The sequence below is a fragment of the Pleurodeles waltl genome, chromosome 5 (genome assembly GCF_031143425.1).
Source record: "Pleurodeles waltl isolate 20211129_DDA chromosome 5, aPleWal1.hap1.20221129, whole genome shotgun sequence".
In the NCBI taxonomy this organism is placed as follows: domain Eukaryota; kingdom Metazoa; phylum Chordata; class Amphibia; order Caudata; family Salamandridae; genus Pleurodeles; species Pleurodeles waltl.
The window spans coordinates 421,025,141-421,043,897 of NC_090444.1; the positions used below are offsets into that span (position 1 = coordinate 421,025,141).

Genomic DNA, 18,757 nt, shown 5'->3' on the forward strand with positions numbered 1-18,757 from the left:
AGTCAAGGAAATCTATCACATATTACACAAAGCTCCCAACTCATTCTTTAAACATTCTCTCACAACCTACTAGCACTTCTTTAGATTCTATGTTTGTTAAATAATTTTCAAAATTCTACACAGTGTACATCCATACTGCTCCATGATCACTTCCCCACCCACAAAATCACACTTTAAATCAGCAAGTTAATGCACACTATTTGCACCCACTATAGGTAAAATTGCACAACAAATTACCAATGTTTGAATAACATGCACTAACTTTAATTTTATCTGGCCATTCACCAAAATAAACATAATTTCTTCTGATTTGTATTGAAATGGGTGTAGGTGCCGCTTTCTTTGGTTCCCATTCTTCCTTGCTGCACCTTCTCTCCTACTCATTTAAGCAAGCTTTTGGGTCTCCATTCCTCGCTAGGTCTCAATCATGCAACAGATATGCGAAATCTTCTTTTATCTGTTTTTTGAAGTATACTATTTAGTAGCCTTTCATGGGAAAGTGGCTTGTTATATTCTAACAGAAAATGAGCAACGCTTGGCCCTCATGCTTGAAGTTATTTAAATTGCAATTGTTTCGTATCTCTTATGCCTAAAAAACTGTCTTGAAAAAAATGATTTCCTGCCATTTCCACACTGTTTCACATTTGCAGAGTACTGTGTCCTAGGGGTGGTTGACTTTTCTATGTCCACTTACCATTTCTCACTATGCATATGACTCTAGGATTTCCACGTTTCTTTCTGTAGCTTAAACTCTGAATATGGGAAACACTTGTGCCATAGAGCGTCCATTGCAGTGGTGTATGACTTCTTCAGCCTCCACCTCTGCAAAATCATCAGCACTTCAATTTTACATGGTGATTCTTGAGGTCATATCCAAACTCCTACTTTTCAGGGTACTACAGTAATTTAATTTTGTCTCGTTTCTATCTCCCACTGTGTCCAGCGGCCACATTTGCATCACATCCTTGACCATAGGTAGAGGCCACTATCACCTACCCTTGGCTGTTGATGTGTGCTGCAAATGTGGCCAGACACCTGGCCACCTTTCTGGTACCACAGAGCCTCATCAGCTTCACGCCACACAGGCACACTAGGGATCATGTGTAAATGCTGCGTCTTGGCCAGTGAGACCCTAACAAAGCCTCCTATCTCTCCACTTGGTGTTTTCTCTCACTGCCAGGTCCTGAGCAGATGCTGTTTCTCAGCTCTGCTGCAACTTAGAAACCTTAGATGCTCATGATCAGAAAAAAAGGGGTATTCGGGTATCTGTTGGCTCTTTTCGATGACCCTCACTAATGGCCTTATTTATCAAGGTTTCATGCAGCGCAGCAAGCCACCTTCTGTGCTGCATGAAAGGGAAAGATAGGAATATGCTGCATTTAACATTCCCTTGTGCTGGTGCCTTTTTGCTACCTAGTACCAGTGCAGGCACCCTTAGGCCATGGTGCAAGGCTGCCTGCATTGTAAGTAGGATTGTTTTGTGCAGGAAAGGGCACCTTCCTGCACAAAAACAATCCTCAGATGCATTTTCCGGTTTCTAAGTGTGCTGCAGAATACAGCACACTTAGAAAGAGGAAACAGCGAGGAGAAATAAAGTTATTTCTCCTTGTTGTACCTCCCCTGGGAAGCCGTAGCATTTTGACACATTCCCAGATTTACCAGTGTTGGTAAATCTGGGAATGTGCCAAAATCCATGGGTGGATGTGTGGGAACACCCACGCTCCACCCATGTAATATCTCCCTGGGGCAGAGTAACACAATGTAGCGATTTGCACTGCGCTACTCCAGATTTAGCAAGCCACTCTGGGCCATGCACAGGAGGCTTGATAAATCTTACTTTCGTGTTGCATCGCCCTTGCACCCCCTTATGTGGTGCAAGGGTGACACAATACATTGATAAATATGCCCCTATGTGCCCAGGTTCAGTGTAGGAATCATACTACTGGATGGCATAACACTGATTTCTAAGAACAGGATTTAGTATCAGGTTAAGAGGAACTTGTATGCCAATAGCAATGGCCTTGACTTAAAGCTTCCTCATCTCCTGTAACGTCTGCTTATAAGAAATGCATTTCTTCAGTGATGTAAATGGGTTGAAGGACTGAACAAGTACGTTATTTGGATAACATATACACAATAAAAGATTACAACAATTTGCCAAGGAATAAGTACATTTTCACTCAGAAATACATTCAAACAATGACTATTAACAGTTAAAAAATATAACCTTTAATGGCCATCTATTTTCCTGCAATTTATTACAAGGGCTAAAATTGTTAACATTTTTTCTAAGGCCAGTATCTCTGTGTTGGGTATTGTTTTGCATCCATGTGTTTATTTCAGAATACATCAAGCTGGAATAATCTTTTATATTCGTCTCTTCACAGAGATTCTCTATGGCTTTACTGTCTGACTACTTAAATTAATCATCAAATTTGACTATCATAGGTTGGTGTCCGGTTTTCTTCACAAAAGTCAAAAAATCATCTGGCTTTAACCCCATGGTGGCAGAATTTGTCATTGGATGAAAGTACACTTTTTCGTAACCACCTTCCAGAAAACGTGAATCCAGGACAAATCTCACATCTCCATTGTCACAGAATAGGGCCAGTGGTGTTGCACAGCCTTGGCCCACTTTCAGTTTTTCTAACATTGTAGCTTCATCAGCAAACCGCAGATTTCCACTCCCAACGTTCAATTTTTTGGCAAGATCATTAAGGTTGATCTGTGTGTCATGAAGAACTGTAACCAACCAGAGGCCTTTCTTCTTCTTGTCTTTTAGAAACAGGTTTTTACTGTGAGCTCCACTCAAGTGCTGAACATGAGGCATCATTTCTTCAACTGTGAACACCTACAAAATAAAAGAAAATAATTACGTGTGCGTTTTAGTAATAAAAAAAAAAGGGAGGGAGAGAGGAGTAAGAAGCAAGGAAGAGAATAAATGGGTTTACTCAATTTTCAATAGAGAAGCACACCGTCCAGAGGTTCCTCGTATGGTTGAATACACAGGATCAATTACTCAAATTTACCAGCAGTGTAACAGCACACTCGTTTTAGTTTTCACCATTTATGCCAGCAATTTGCAACTCGAAACAAAAACATACTACAAACCAACAGACAAGAACAGTTCACTTTGGTTCAACAGTTTCCACCCATGCACTTTGAGAGATAATTTACTCTTTAGACAAATCATATGCATACATAGGAATTGTAGCAACACTAAGGACTACAAAATCCAAGCAAAATGAGCTGACACGGAAACTTAGGATCAGAGACTATCCCTCTCACATTGTTTCTCAATTTTTGCAAAAGACCCAAAATAGGGGCACTCTTCTACAGAACGCAGACCTGGTTCAAGCATCAGATATACAGACGTTCGCTGCCTCAAATCAAGATAAGAACCCAGTAAAAAAATATTGGAACATAGTCAACTCAGCCTCACAAAATTGGTCCAAACCTCGATTTGCACACGGGAGACAATGTAACTTAAGGGACCAGCTTATACACACTCGGCGAAGGAAAACCCAAAGAAAGACAGGCATGATCCACACAGTGTGGGGACTCTCACCCATTGTGGGTCATTTTCCATGCAGTTCATGTGAAGTGTGCCACATTATCACTGTAACAAAAGTACTAGACGTGGACACCTCTATTGGACCCTGTGGAAACACACTAATTGTAATACATCTCATGTCATCTACATGATCACATGCCCATGCAACCTCTGTTACATCGGAAGTACATCTAGAAAGGTAACGATCCGAATTGTGGAGCACAGAAGTAACATTAGATATTGAAGAGCAACGACATGGATGAGCAATAATTTTTTTAATTGAACGGCATTCCGTGGATGACTTGAGATAGGTGGTCTTGGAAGCTTTAGACCATGTAGAAGTCCACTCTGACAGAAATTTGTTGCAGAAAGAGCAACACTGGATTTATCATCTGAAGACGTTTTGCTGTGGTCTGGTTGATGATATTCCATGGGCACTGGTAGCCCGATAGGGACAATAGCATCTGGTCTGTTTTGAGATCTTTTCCAGACAACCATTAACACTCTGAGGATCTATTGCCACTATTGCCCCTTAGTGACTGACTTTGAACAAACATATAGACAACATCCACCATGTTCCATTAAGAGGTGCATTACCAGACAAAGCTACCTAGCTACAAGTCCTATAAATAACTAATGCTTCAAGGTGGGTTTACATACCAACCCCTTTTTGCCTCTGAGCATAATTTCTTTCTTCTGAGCATAATTTTAGTAGGGTTACGAAGAGGCCCAATATATGATAACATTGCATCACTCCAACACACAAATCCTGCCTCTTCACCTAAAAACAATTGTTGATATCCACCATAAGACACTAGAAGGGCTATGGAGACACCATCTTACAGCTTTAGGATGCATGGGAAGGATAATAAAGTTGTTCCTGTCTCGAGACACTCAATGTGTGGCCAGTCGCCCCTTGATTTTTTTTAGCCATTACAATCTTAAAGACACCTGATTGCCAATATTATTGAATATAAGAACAGTGTACGCTTTTAAAGGGTTAGTCTGATTTTCATCTCTATTTTTTCACATTTTTAAAAAATGTAATTCGCACAGTTTCTTTAACCCTTTTTTCCTCAGTTTTAAGGGATTACATTTCGAGGCCTTAACTTAGCAACACAGTTGAAGTATTTTATAATCTTCTAAAATATAAGAGGATTGCATGCATGGATTTCCTAAACACAGTCTTTTTACACTTTCTAAAAAAGACTTGCGCACAGCAGGCGATTGACATCTGAGCCTAATTAACCCTATTCTTGCGAGTACAAAACACGCCACCCAGCATTTCTCCCATTAATATATGGGACGCTGAGTGGGCAATTACCTAGTCAAGTAAGTACGCTCTAGGAAATTTTAATTAAGCTTGCAGCACACCACCTTCCTTTTTTAGGGTCGAGCCTGCGTTGCTCACGCATGCGTATCGCAGGAAGACGCTTTAGTGTTTAGAAAAGGGCTCAGAGCCCTGTTGATGTCACGTCAGTGTTTTTCATTGGTTCATGGGCTTGCCTAATAAAATTCATTAGTCGAAGGCATGCATACGTCATGCCTTATCCAGTGGCTAGCCCTCCTCGAGCGCATCGACCAAGTACAGAAAATATGCGAGGCTCGCTGTTTTCTGTCCGGCTCGTGGACTACTTTTTCTCTAATTTACTAGCGCGATTTCGCTTGGAAGAAGTCGAGCGCTTTACATAGTTAATTGCACTTTTTCGGGTTACGTACATAAATTCACTTTTGCCGATAGGTGAAAAGTCGGGTTAGGAGTTTACAACGCTATCAGCTCTAAACATGAGCAAACGCGAGACCCGTTGCATTGCAAATGCTTGTTTTGGTTGAGCACTCTGAATATTTTATTTCACATATGCTTAAAAACCTGGAAAAACAAGCAGTACTGCTTATTCCTAATGAATATATTTGACATTTCAACAATGTAGTCTAAGTAATTTGGAATTGTTTGAAGTACTTCATTGAAAGATGATTTCATGTACTTATCCTCTATATGCAGTCCTCTTACAGTACAAAAGACGTTATCTGGTGTTCCGCCCCTTAACATACAGGATGGGGAGGATATCATGAGCTGAATGCGGGTGATTAGCCTGGCATGTCAGTGCACACAAATGCTGCAGGTGCCTTTTTGTAAACTGGTAACACAGTCTCCATTGATATCGCTGAGTGTAGTTTTAATTTGCAAACGCATCAGAATCCCCTTAAAAAAGCCAGACCTGCTTCTTATGTGTTTTCTTGAGACCATGTTTCCTCTTCCCTGACAGATTACGCAGAATAGAAACCTGTCTCCTCTCCTGGTCCTAAAGGGCACTAACCTTTTGCCCTCTGAGGTATGTTTCCAATTTTATGAGGGCTCTGATGGGGCGGGTCAGAAACCTGTATTATTCAATACAAGCAGCACTCTACTGGTCATTGTGAAGTTTTTACTCCCTTGGGTATTTTACTGAGAGTTACTCTTGAAAGTCCTGGTTAATGCTGCACCATCTCTAGTACTAAGGACAGCGTCTTTTTGAAAAGAAACATATACATCTCACTTTTTCAACCAAATAAAATTCATAAGAGATGTACGCACGCTTCCCGATGGGCTTTTTACTAATGGAGGAATCTTAACTATATAATTAATTTTATCCACGTTACCAGTGTCCATGCATAAGGGAACGGTTACTCATGTTGCATGACTCACACAAAGGTTGCATTTTCTGCATGGTGTGAATTAACAGGAGCAGAAAATGTAAATTACAAGGAAATATGACCATTGTAGCCCTTGCTTCACAGGGTGAATGAAGTGGTTCTACAACTACCTACTTACCATTAGTATATGAGTCAGTGTCAACAGTGTGTAAGTCTGCCATTAATTAATATCCTTTGCTTTGTTTTTCAGGGAATAGCACCTGTAAACCCAGATTCAGCAAATCAATGAATTTGCATAAAAGAAGCTTCAATAGGTCATGCCCTGAAGAGAGCCAATGACCTAAACAGGCGTAAGTAGGCTGAAACATGTTGACCATTAGATATTAAGGACATGTAATTTGTTACCATTATATTATATTACCCTACCCCAGCTTCAATAAATAGCACTTACCTGGGGTAACTGGTCATTTTACCTCACTTGCACTGCACCTTTCACAGATCCCACCATTTATTTACAACCAGAGACCTCTTGTCCTCTTGGTGGAGGGGAGACCCTATGATGAAGCTATCGGCTACTAGTACACCAGTGGAGAAAACAAATACCACAGGTAGAATCTAGCTTGTAAGGGTCTAAAAACATTTTTTAAGAGATTCTGGATTGTAAAATGGTATGGTTTCAGTCTCCTTGATATTTTTGGTGTTTTAGTAATCTACAGCAGAAATCCTTTAGTACAGAAATCAAAAAGTACAGTTAAAGGGAGGGGTTTGCAAAGCAAGAAAAAAATGTATTAGCAAAAAAAATCCAGTTGTGTCTACCATCTTAGGTCTTACTACAGACAGTAAAATAACTCAATATCTCTCACTGTCAGCCATCTTTTGGTCTATAATTTGCTATCAGTTTGACTTATTCAAACCATCTTGTACTGACTTAATGATTTCAGTTTCTTTAGCCAGACTCTTTACATTCAGTGCATTTCACATACAATTTGATCAAAAGGCTCTAAGAGATTTGTTCTTTTCAAGCAAAACAAAAAGCCATCTCAAACCTTTGGATGTGGTCCCCTCAGAGGTCTGTAAACATATTCATGTATCACTATCCAAGATTTCTATATACCACTACTCACCTGCAAACACTTCATTCACCTGCAACACTTCATTCAAAATGCTGAGAGCTTTATATTTTATATGGTACTTTTCATTATTGCTGATGACGGTCTGAACTGGATCATTTAATGAAAGAGCTAGAGAAAAATAACAAATAACATTTGCAATGTTCAATTCTTAAGTGAGGCAATTATAGACCTGAATGAGTACTCAAAAGTCAAAACTGTATGTAAAAAAGATGTGTTGTTGTTCAAGACTATCCACACTCATCCGTTCTGTAATTTCGAGATTCAAGTGCTATCCAGTTTGGATTGCTGAAGGTTCAAATTCTAAGATAAAAAGCAAAGGCCAAGCTGACACGCATTGCTTGACCCTCAAAAAAGTGTAAAGAACATAAAGTGAAGGCCAAAAGACAACAACAATTTAGGTAACAACATTCCTGCAATGTATCTTTTCTCTCTTACATTTCTCCTTTATTTTTGCTTTTAGGAATGTTTTGTGGGCACCCTGAGGGACCCCTTAAACTGCAAATATTGCACTCCGCATGGACACTCTTGGAGTACCCTGAAATGGGCAGATCTTTGTTGCTGAGAAACATAAGATAAAAAGATAGGACTCCTCTTGGCAAGGTAAAACTCAGATTTTTACTGTTGCAGCAGGGAGAGTAGCTATCCCCACACAGGTGGTCTCAATTTGCTGCTTCACAGGCAGCCACTTAAATAGCAGTACCAACAATTACAAAAGGTTAGTCATTAAGTTTAGCAATTAAAAATGTGTTGCAAAATCACATCACCAGTGATTCTTTAAACCTTTAACCTATTTCTTACACATTCTTTATTGCAATTCTAAAAATCCTTAACAAACTAGCTTATTACTCTTGAATGCATGTGGAATTGTGTGTATGCCTTACCGCTCTGCTCCCAAGATCTCTTATTTTGCATACCCTAGGCTAATTCAATCTCCTGCTCCCATTCTTCAACCACGTCTGTAATTTACTGCGACAACAGAATATATGCCTGTGTGTTTTAAGACTAGATATTCCTTTAGGCTTACAAACACATGTTTTGTTGACCATGCATTCTGTTTTCAAGTGAACTTTTCACCCCTCTGGCATCAATACAAAGTTAAGGCCTACACTGCTCTTTTACCACATATGATTTTATATTGTTTTCTACCAGTGTTTGATGTAGCACAGTTTCTTCACATTTCATTTCCTCTCCAACATCTTCGATGTAGTACCCTGCAATTTAGCCTTGAGTGGGAGAACGCCCTTCTCTTCACAGTCCATTGCTAGTGGCAGTTATTATAGGTTTTGGGATACAAGGGCTGTACCTAAGTGGGAAGCCTACTGGCCTCACCTTTTTTTAAAGCAATGTTCAGTATCTTCCGGTAGATAGAATATTCTTTGTATATTCTGTATTTGGGAAACGTTTGCAAACTTTCCATTGGCTGTGCAAAGATTGTGCACTTTGGAACATCTGTGCACACAAGGTAGGTCACCATCACTAGTGGTGCACCTGTGATAGTGAACACCTTTGTACGTGTGAGAATGGAACTTGCAAGAAGAAGGATAAATGCTACTCTTAGGGCATAAAATAAGCCATCCCACACTTTGTCTCCAGTTTCAGTCTGAGGCAAAACACAAGGTATTTCATCACAGCAGGTCCTTAGAGACTGCACAAGGTCAGACGCTTGTAGGTGGTGACCCCTCAGTGCAATGTGGGACAAGAGCAAGGGATGCCTTTCTCAGACAACCTTCCAAGGAGGAAAACTCTGCCCCAACCTAGTAAGCTGGATTTTTGAACTGCACAGAATGGACCAACTAACTGGAAGCTGGCTGCAGCCCAATAAAGTTGAAAATATAAGTTGGAAATCCTCTTGAGCTGAATAAACAACACCATCTTCACCACCAGACAGGTGTGGACTCTGCCAGAGCCAAGGGCTGCCTGTTTCCTCTTTACTGGAAACAGGACTGATAGCACACCAGAAACCTCCCTGGCCTGCCCTTCTACTGATGCTTACTTACCAAACTGAAAGCTCTCAGCCCGCCCAAAGAGTCCAGAGACATTGACACAGAGCCTCGGAACCTTCAGTGCCCCTAACCAGAGATAAAAAAAAGCTGTCTCAAGAAACTACTGCTAAATGTGCAGGTGAGCTGAGTCGTGGCTATGGTGGGAGTACACTGGGTTAAATTGAGGTACTTGATGGTGCCTAGGGGACTCTTGAAAGCATAAGAAATGCTCCACTGTAATACTTCAATAACTGTTTAAGACCACAGCTTCACAGAAAATGGATATGTAATATTTGACTGCCTTAGCCCATGTTAAATTCCACTGCTCATTGTTCCTCGATATTAGAGAAGAATACATGAATGACTGGCTATACTTACTTAAAGGCTATGATGCTAAAGCCAAAATGTGAGCCTAACTAGAAAGAGCTTTCAAACACGTTGGTTTTTAAATGCCGTAACTTTTCTAAGGATTGTAATATAAAACTGAATGGGTTTTAAGGAGATACATTATTATTTTATATGGTTGAAGAGGAAAAAAAAAATGTTCATTCTATGAATTATTGTAAAGTTAGAAAAATACACAACAAAGAGATTTGAAGTAAAATGTTATTTGGCACTTCTTTAGAGTTGTAGCGCCTCTAATGAAATCGGTCTGCTTGTTTAGTCAGTGGATGCCAGCAATATGAACATAGAAATAGTGCTCTGCCTTCCCTTATAGCTAACTTTTTTTTTTCTACAAAGGCTTCTTGTGTTAGGTGAACATATATGAGTATTTATTGAATGCACAGTACAAACCTTACCAATATATATTTATATATCAATAAATAAATAAAAGGTTACAGGAACGTTATAGTGAGGAAATAGAATTTTAAAAAAAAACCTTAGAATATCACTGAAAAAAAACCAAAGGTTACAGGGACGTTATAGCGAGACTCAGATTTCACTCATACAAAACCACTGAAAGTCAGCAGTTATAGTTACCTGAGCTAACTATAACTTACGCCCCGCAATGCACTGCTTATGACCTCACATATTATATTATTCAAGACATGGTCAGTGATATCACTGATGACATCTCACGCTCCCACTCACAGACTCAGTCAGACACTCACGCACCCACTCACAGTCCCACTCAGACCCTCATGCACCCATTTACAGACCCACTCAATGACGCACCCACTCACAGACTGAGAGTCTCATGTACCCACTCAAATAGTTACACACCCATTCATAGACCCACTCCGACACTCATGTACCTATTCACAGACCCACTTAGACACTCATGCACCCACTCACAGACCAACTATGACTCTCACACACCCACTCACAGACCCACAAAGACACACAGACACTCACTCACACCCATTCTTACACCCGGAGACACCCTCTGACACCTATTTCCCCTACCCAGAGAAGCAGGCCCTGTGGTCAACCCTCACTGTGCACGGCCAAAGGCCGTTTTCAACGCGGGTGGATGGTTATGGGAGTTGGCCACAGACTAGGCCCTGTCGTGAACTTCCGCTGTGCACGACCAACAGCTGTGCGCAGCACAGGGTTGGGTGGTTATAGGGGGCTGGCCACAGTACAGGCCCAGTGGCCCACACCTGCTGCACACGGCCTGAGTCCGTGCGTGGCTCAGGGTTAGGTCGTTATAGGCCCTGCGGCCATCCCTTGCTGCGCAAGGTTAGAGGCTGTGCGTGGCTCAGGGTTGGGTGGTCATAGGCCCTGCAGCCAACCACCACGGCATATGGCCTCTGGCCATGCGCAGCGGTGGTTGGATTAACGTAAAGTAATTAATATTACCTAATGTTTAAAAAAAAAACAGGAATGCACTGAAAACACCAAAGGTTACAGGGACGTTCTAGTTAGGTTCTGAATTTACTTGTATTAAACCATGGAAATTCAGCAGTCATTTTAAGTAACTATAACTCGCGCTCTAGGGTAACTGTAACTTCTGCCCTCGCCATGCACTGCTAATTACAACAGATGTTACCGTAGCACTCATGACAACTTCAATAAAATTATTAAAAATATAAAAAAGTATTAGCAGTCAAATTAATGACGAAAAAACTGCAAGGCAAGGACGCGAGTTATAGTTACTTTAGGGCGCGAGTTTTAGTTAGTGAAATAACTAACTATAACTGTTGAATTTCTAGGATTTTGTATGAGTAAATTCAGAACCTAACTATAACGTCCATGTAACCTTTGTTTTTTTCAGTGAATATATATAAATAAATATATATAGGTCAGCTGTTCTATAGGGCAAGTGATTTTTGTGTTGCTAATAACTTTAGCACTGTTTGACGAATCCCCACAAAACTGTCCAAAAAGGTGCAACTTTTGTCTAGTTTGTGCATGGAAAGTTTCACAGTAATTCGTCAAGCAGGGGCTGAGAGAAAAAGAACCAAAACTGCTAAGCGGAATTACACCAAATTTGGTAGGAAGCTAGATCTTGGTCTGTAGATTTTGATTTTGTAATTTGGTGTAAATCGGTTCAGCAATTTTAGAGAAATTAGAGTTAAAAATTAATTTTATCTCTCAAAGATCCGCAAGAGGCTCGAGAGACTCTTGCGGAAGCGCCAATTTAAAAATAGAGCATTTTGACTGGGCTAAGGAGCTTTAGTTCCCTTGGGCTATCTCGCTCCCGTTTATTTACTTATGAGCTGGAGACAATGCCAGACAGAGAAGCAAGGCCAAAGATTGTTTCTAGTCAGTATAAATGTTACACTGCCAATGGCTGAAGCACTTAAGTGATTTGGACAGGGGGTAGAAGAACCACAGCACTAAAAATATAATACTACTGATAAATCAATGAAAAGAGAGGTCACCTGGAACAAAGATTGCGTTATTTACTGTTCAAAAGATAAAATGAATTTCAGACATTAAATTTGATAAAAAGAAGGTACCTTTTTGTAATTAACAGGCTGCTATATTAAATATGTGGGTTGGACGAAGAGGCACTTGATGGAAGCATAAAAACAGTTTTATGATATCAATAAACAGTGTCAGAAATGTAATGAAATGTGGCAGCATTTATCGTGGGACTCTGGTGTCATTTCCAGGATTATGAGACAGTCTGGGGGGAAATGTGGTAAATATATTAATATATTAATATTTTATTATTTTCTCCGACATCCCTCCCCTTGAGATTTGTGGCGGCCACCACTGGGGAGCATGACATATATAAAAAGAATGAATATATGAAAAGATCCCCAGTCACCGGTGGCTCCAAGCGTTAAGTATGCTGGCTTCAATAATGCAAGAGATACTAATGACGCTGTTTATATTACAAGTCTGAAGGGCGCCTCTGTTTTGGTCACGGAATTCACGCTAGAATAGTCTATCTTCAAAAATATGTCGGTAGACAAAGGGCCTCATTATGATCCTGGCGGGCCGCCAGGATGCCGCCGTCCAAAATACCGCGGTCAAAAGACCGCGGCGGGTATTACAAGTTTTCCCCTGGGCTGGCGGGCGGTTGCTGAAAAACCGCCCGCCAGCCCAGGGGAAAACGATCTTCCCACGAGGATGCCGGCTCTTAATCGAGCCGGCGGAGTGGGAAGGTGCGACGGGTGCAGTGGCACCCGTCGCGTATTTCAGTGTCTGCAAGGCAGACACTGAAATACTTTGCGGGGCCCTCTTACGGGGGCCCCTGCCGTGCCCATGCCATTGGCATGGGCACGGCAGGGGCCCCCAGGGGCCCCGCGACCCCCCCTACCGCCATCCTGTTCATGGCGGCTTTCCCGCCATGAACAGGATGGCGGTAGGGGGGGTCAGAATCCTCATGGCTGCGGAGCGCGCTCCGCAGCCATGGAGGATTCAAACGAGCAGCGGTAAGTCAGCGGGAGACCGCTGACTTTCCGCTTCTGACCACGGCTGAACCGCCGCGGTCAGAATGCTCGTTGGAGCACCGCCAGCCTGTTGGCGGTGCTCCCGTGGTTCAGAATGACCCTCAAAGTGTCTTTCGAATGCAATACTTACAGACCTAAAGTATCCATATGAATGAACAACATGAATGCACTTTATGGGGGTGATTGGTTTGAGAGAATAAAGTTTATTTCTGATATGTGGGAGAGAAAGGATGTGTTCACAGAATGTAGATGAAACTTACTAGATGTTTTGCGATAATCAGTTTAGAAGTAGAATACTGTAGCATATTGGAGGGCAATTAATAATACTAACGCATGTGAACAAAAATAAAATCTGTTTCGAATTGATGATTTTGTAATGGTTATTCAGTGTGGAAAGACGTTTAAGTAGTTGTCAATCAGTTGTTTTTTTGTTTGAAAGTTTGACTGTTTACCAAACCCATATCAAAGCATATTTAAACTAAAGCCTAAAAGCTATGTGATATATTTATTTAATCGTTTTAAGAAGAAAGGGTTGACATAAAAGCTTGCAGATAAGAAAATCCTATAAAAGGGGAGTAGGAAAGCAGATACAAATATCACAAGTTCATAATTTCTCTCAAAAACCTTCTCTAGAGCTGAGCTCTTTGTGTCACTCGTCAAACATGGCCTAGGCTATTCCGTAGGTCTGCCATTTTTTGGCGAAGTAAACTTTACTTACCTGGATTGCACATTAAACCATACGTGGTTTGGTTATCAGCACATACAAAAAAACAATAAGGGGGCTATCCAAAGGCGAAGACCTAGCTGCACATACTGGAAGCACTAAATTGAGTGTTACAAAACAGCAACTCAACCCAGACTTCAAACCTGAAGGACAACATGCGTGCAAATAACATTGTAAACAAACCATTCTGCGCATTCCAAAAGAGAAAGCAAGCACAGGCTGTGCTGGCGACACGTGGCAGTGCTTTCCACTCCGAGGATCAGCAACAGTCTAAGTGCTGGGGGGGGGAGGGGGAAGGGCATAGAACGCGGGCATGTGCCTTACAAGGGCAGCCCTGCAAGAGTTTAGCGGAAACTGGGACGGATTCCCGACACGAAAGAGCACGTGGGTCAGAGCACATACCTCGGGGTGTTCCAGGCAGACGGTATCAATGTTGAGCGCCTTTAGGTATTCCTCCAGCTCCGCTCGCAGACCTGTGCTGGACATGGTAGCCCTGTATGGGTGGCAGTTATCTCGGCGAGCCCTCTACGTACTTCCGCGAGAGGCACAGTTTGTGGCCCGCCTGGTTGTATGATGTCACACGGCCTGACAGGCTCACTTTCCACTTAATGGTGCCCCTAGCGGGAGACGCATGGAGCTAACCCTCCCGACTATGCTCGTACTTATGAGCCTTTTGAAGTCTGTGGACATCCACCTAAGCAATTTCTACCATTTCAATCACAAAATAATACACACAAATAGAGAAACAACTACACATCAAATAAAAACACACATTATTAAATATTTAATTAACAAACAAGATAATGTGAACATTTGAATTTTAATAAGGTTGGAGCTTTTCAAAATGTAGTTTTATTTTGAAGCCATGAAGGGATATGGTAAATTCTTTTTCGCTCCTATTGCGTGCTCTCTTTTTCTGGACACATAACAGTGCTGCTTCAATTGAGAACACCATTCGCCAAGACTAGATTGCTTTGGCAGCACTTGTGCTCAGTACTTTAAATGGAAATATAGAAGTCCTCACACGTTAGAATTTCTGTTTGTTCCTTAGAAGTGCTGGTACTCGCCCATTAAATGTATTGCAGAAGAGCTGTAAAGTGCAGGTACTCTCCATGTCAAATTGAAGAAGTGCAGGTACTGGAGAGTACCTGCCCATTTAAAGCACTGCTTTTGCTACTCCCACTAATCAAAATAATCATACCAATTTCAAGTTTAGCTTTCAATTTCAAATTCAAGTGTTTTGAAAGATTCAATTTAGCTTTTTATGTATATGTACTTTAATTATCTGTTAATAATATTTATTCTTCTAAGCAGTCGTGGGTCCCCTAAGGGGTCCTCAGACCACAGATTAACATCCACTGCCTTAATGTAAAATTTCACAATAAACTGCAAGGGGGGAATATCATATGCTATCCTTAATAATAAAGTTAAATGATGAAACGGTTAACTGTCTTGCAGAGGAGATACCTTTATTAGGTTAAAAGGCATTTCGAATACCAGCTTCCTCTGCCACATTTCCCTTATGTACTGTAGAGTTTTATGTGGCACCACATGTTGTCGTATGGCCACTAAAGATTTAGCATATATTTCATACTGGAAGGACACTATTCTAGTAAAATATTTCTATGATTGGACTTGCTTTTAAACTTTTCCAATGTTGTGTGCTGTACAGTACAGCACACATGCCAAATTAGAAAATTTGGAAAAAATACAATTTTTCTCTTTCTTTGTGCCTGCCTTGAGGAGACATATTTTTTTGGCACAGAAGTCCTGTGTAAAAATGTTAGTAGAATTGTCATTGAATCAAAAACTATCACCTTTGGTAACTTTTCGCACACTGTACTGGTGTAGAGTCACCAAAAGTAAAGCAAACTGGCACAAATTGTGGATCAGTTATTTAGGTTCCAGTGCTAGAAAGTCTCCTCAAATTAACGTAAAGCGGTATTTTATGTTATTGTGCAATCTATAATACGATATATATTCAGTGAAAGATACTGTGTTATGGACTTTTGCACAGAATGTAGCCTTAAGTCTCCAAGCTCTGTTTAAAAAGCATCTATTTGCAGTCACAACAAATGAAGTCATGTACTTTCATATTATCTCTTTAGACTGTCTGTGAGGACAGTTTTTTATTGTCAAGTAACACAATTTCTGATGCTATTGATGACGTCACATGATGTGATCAAGATCGCAAAACGGTTGAAATGCGTAATGAGAGTGTGCCGTAAACTCTTTATTCTGCACAGATGATCATGTCCTGAGGTTGTAAATTTCACGCCGGTGCGCTCCACTGGCATAAAGCCCCACCCCTCTTGGGGCACCGGTTCCGTGAGGAGCTGCATGTGTTTGGATATATATACATGGTTGCAGTACCTCTCCCCCCTTTTTGCCTGGTTTTTAGGTGCAACTTTGACTGAAGTGAACTGGGTTCCTGCTAACCAGGTCACCAGTGTCAGTGTTCCTTTCCAAAAATAAGACGCCTGGTCACTTGATCCCTAAGTGACCAGGCACTTTAGCACCTCTGAAAGTCCCTAGTAACTGGTACCCCTCATACCTAGGGCATTGGTACTAGAGAGGGCTCCTCAGAGCTGCAGCACAACTTGTGCCACTCAGAGGGACCTAGCACCAATCTTATGCAGACTATAAATGCAGGCTGCATGACAAGGTGCTCCCAAAATTGAAAACATAACATGGCACACACTTGTGTGCCATGTGCCCAAAACACTGCTTGTAATATCTGTAAGTCACCAATACAGCAGCCCTTCAGCCCTAAGGCAGGGTGCAAGATATTACGAGTCAGGGCATATATGCATTAGAAAATATGCCCCTACTATGTCTTTGTCGATTGGCAGAACTGGTAAGTGTGCAGGGAAGCTATTTCAAATATATGTGCTGGACACTGGTCACTACGAGTTCCCCAGCTACATAATGGCTTCTCTGAACATAGGGATGTTTGGTATAAAACATCTCGTATTAATAAACCTTCACTGATTTCAGTGATGGCTTTATTAATAAATGGACCCGGGGGCATGGTCTAGCCACGGAGGAATATGCCCGCCTGACTACCAGGCTCCGCGGCCGGGCGAGTGCTTGGAGGTGGCTGCAGGAAAGACGGGCCACTTGGAGAGCCTCACGCCCGCTTCTTCCCTCCCTGGACGACAGAGATTACCGGAGGCTGGGGCCAGGGGCCTACGACAGCTTGGCAGCTCTGTAGCGTGATGGGGCGGCCCGTGGCCTACTCTGAGTGAACAGTTGCTGGCTCAATTACAAGAGGGGCGTGGTCTGCCTCGGGGGAATCTGTATGCCGGCCTGCCGAGCCCGCGGCTCGGTGAGTGCTTGGGGTGGAGTCAGGACCATCAGGCCACCGGAGGAGCATCACCGTTCCCCCGCCTTTCCCCTGGATGACTGAGGACCCCATCGGCAGAGACCGGGGGCCGCCGGCTGATCAGAAGCTCGGTAGTGTTACGGAGTAGCCCGCGGCCTCATTAGAGTAAGCAAACAGCTGTGGGCTCACTCAATTTTAATCTCGAACACCTGTCTTGGGGACCACAGTGAAACGCACTGCCAGAGGCCCGCTTGGGAGGCCTCACACGCGATTACCACACCTTGCGGAGTGCCAGTAGTGTCCATCGCCTGTGCTGTGGAAGCAGCCGTGGGCCCATTTTCCAGTATCCCTGGCTTCTTTATGACATCTTCCCTCCCAAGGCCTCCAGGCTTCTAGGACTCCCAGTGGCCATCCCTGCGCTGGTCAGACACCCGCAGTGTTCTGGATGATGACAGCACGCACGAGAGGAGACATTACTGGAGTGGTACCTTGCATGCTTGACAAGTTGCTTAAAATTCACACAACCCCTAAATTCTGCTCCCCCCCTCCTTCTTACTACATATGCCTCCCACCTAAAGGGACCTGCTGGACTGGAGGTGGCATGGACGGCAACAGGCCGTACTTTTCAGATTTTTATCCATGCCTCCCTCGCTGTCTTCACCCACCTCTGCCTGGGGGTGAGCATTCTAGAGAAGATTGCCGGCCGGTGGGATCAGTCAACATTCTGGGGCGTCCTTGCACCTTCTCCTCCTCCCCAGTGGACCTCAACGACCTACGGGATGCTGTGTAAGCTGCCTCGAGGTGGCGCCTCCTAGCCCTGGATTACGGGGATGCATTTTGCATGGGGCACTTCTTCCCCCGTACCATGGGCACATGAGTTCCGCTACTGTCAGCCCCTATGGAGTCCTCGCCTAGCCACTAGTACACAGACATTTATTAGGGCACTACTCCCCTGCACCTCGCTTCTATCTTCCACCTTCAGGCGACAGAGCTGGCCTCTAATAGTAGCCAGGGGCACCAGAGGCGATTGTTCTTCACCGGCACCTTTTCTATCATTGACCTGTGGACCAACGGCCCTCATCTCCAGGGTCTGTGTCTGATATTGTAGAGACCTTCGCTGTCTGCATGATCCTCGGTATTGGCGTGCCCTACTACACAACCACGGCCAATGTCCTCAATTGCCGTCACACCTGGCCCCAGCTCAGCAGACGCCCCAGGGGATTTCCGCTTGGACACTTCCATGGAGCGTATTCTTCAGGAAATCTCCGCAGTAGGCTGTCGCCTGGAAGCCATGTACTCCAAGATAACGAATCTATCTGCAGACTCTAAGTCAATCCGTGCAGACATAGCCGGCTTCCAGGACACAGCCACAGAATTGGATCATCGCCTGACTACCATCAAAAGCAAGATAGTAACCCTGCTGTATATTGACCCAGAACTACAATTCCTTTGACATAAACTCACAGACCTGGAGGATAGGGGCAGGAGGGATAATGTCTGCTTTTTAGGCCTGCCAGAGAAAGGGAAGAGCGCAGATTTGAGGGCTTTTCTTAAGAAC

The 18,757-nt window shown here is 42.7% G+C and overlaps 1 protein-coding gene across 1 annotated transcript; it reads right to left on the reverse strand.

The window, feature by feature from the left end:
* Positions 1 to 2,206: 2,206 nt before the first annotated feature.
* LOC138295717 (prolyl-tRNA synthetase associated domain-containing protein 1-like) lies at positions 2,207 to 14,432 on the reverse strand. Its single transcript, XM_069234181.1, has 2 exons — positions 14,277 to 14,432; positions 2,207 to 2,851 (listed from the first exon to the last, which is right to left on the reverse strand). Exons 1-2 carry the CDS (start codon positions 14,358 to 14,360, stop codon positions 2,423 to 2,425), a joined length of 513 nt encoding a protein of 170 aa, XP_069090282.1. The 5' UTR covers positions 14,361 to 14,432; the 3' UTR covers positions 2,207 to 2,422.
* Between the last annotated feature and the right edge of the window lie 4,325 nt (positions 14,433 to 18,757).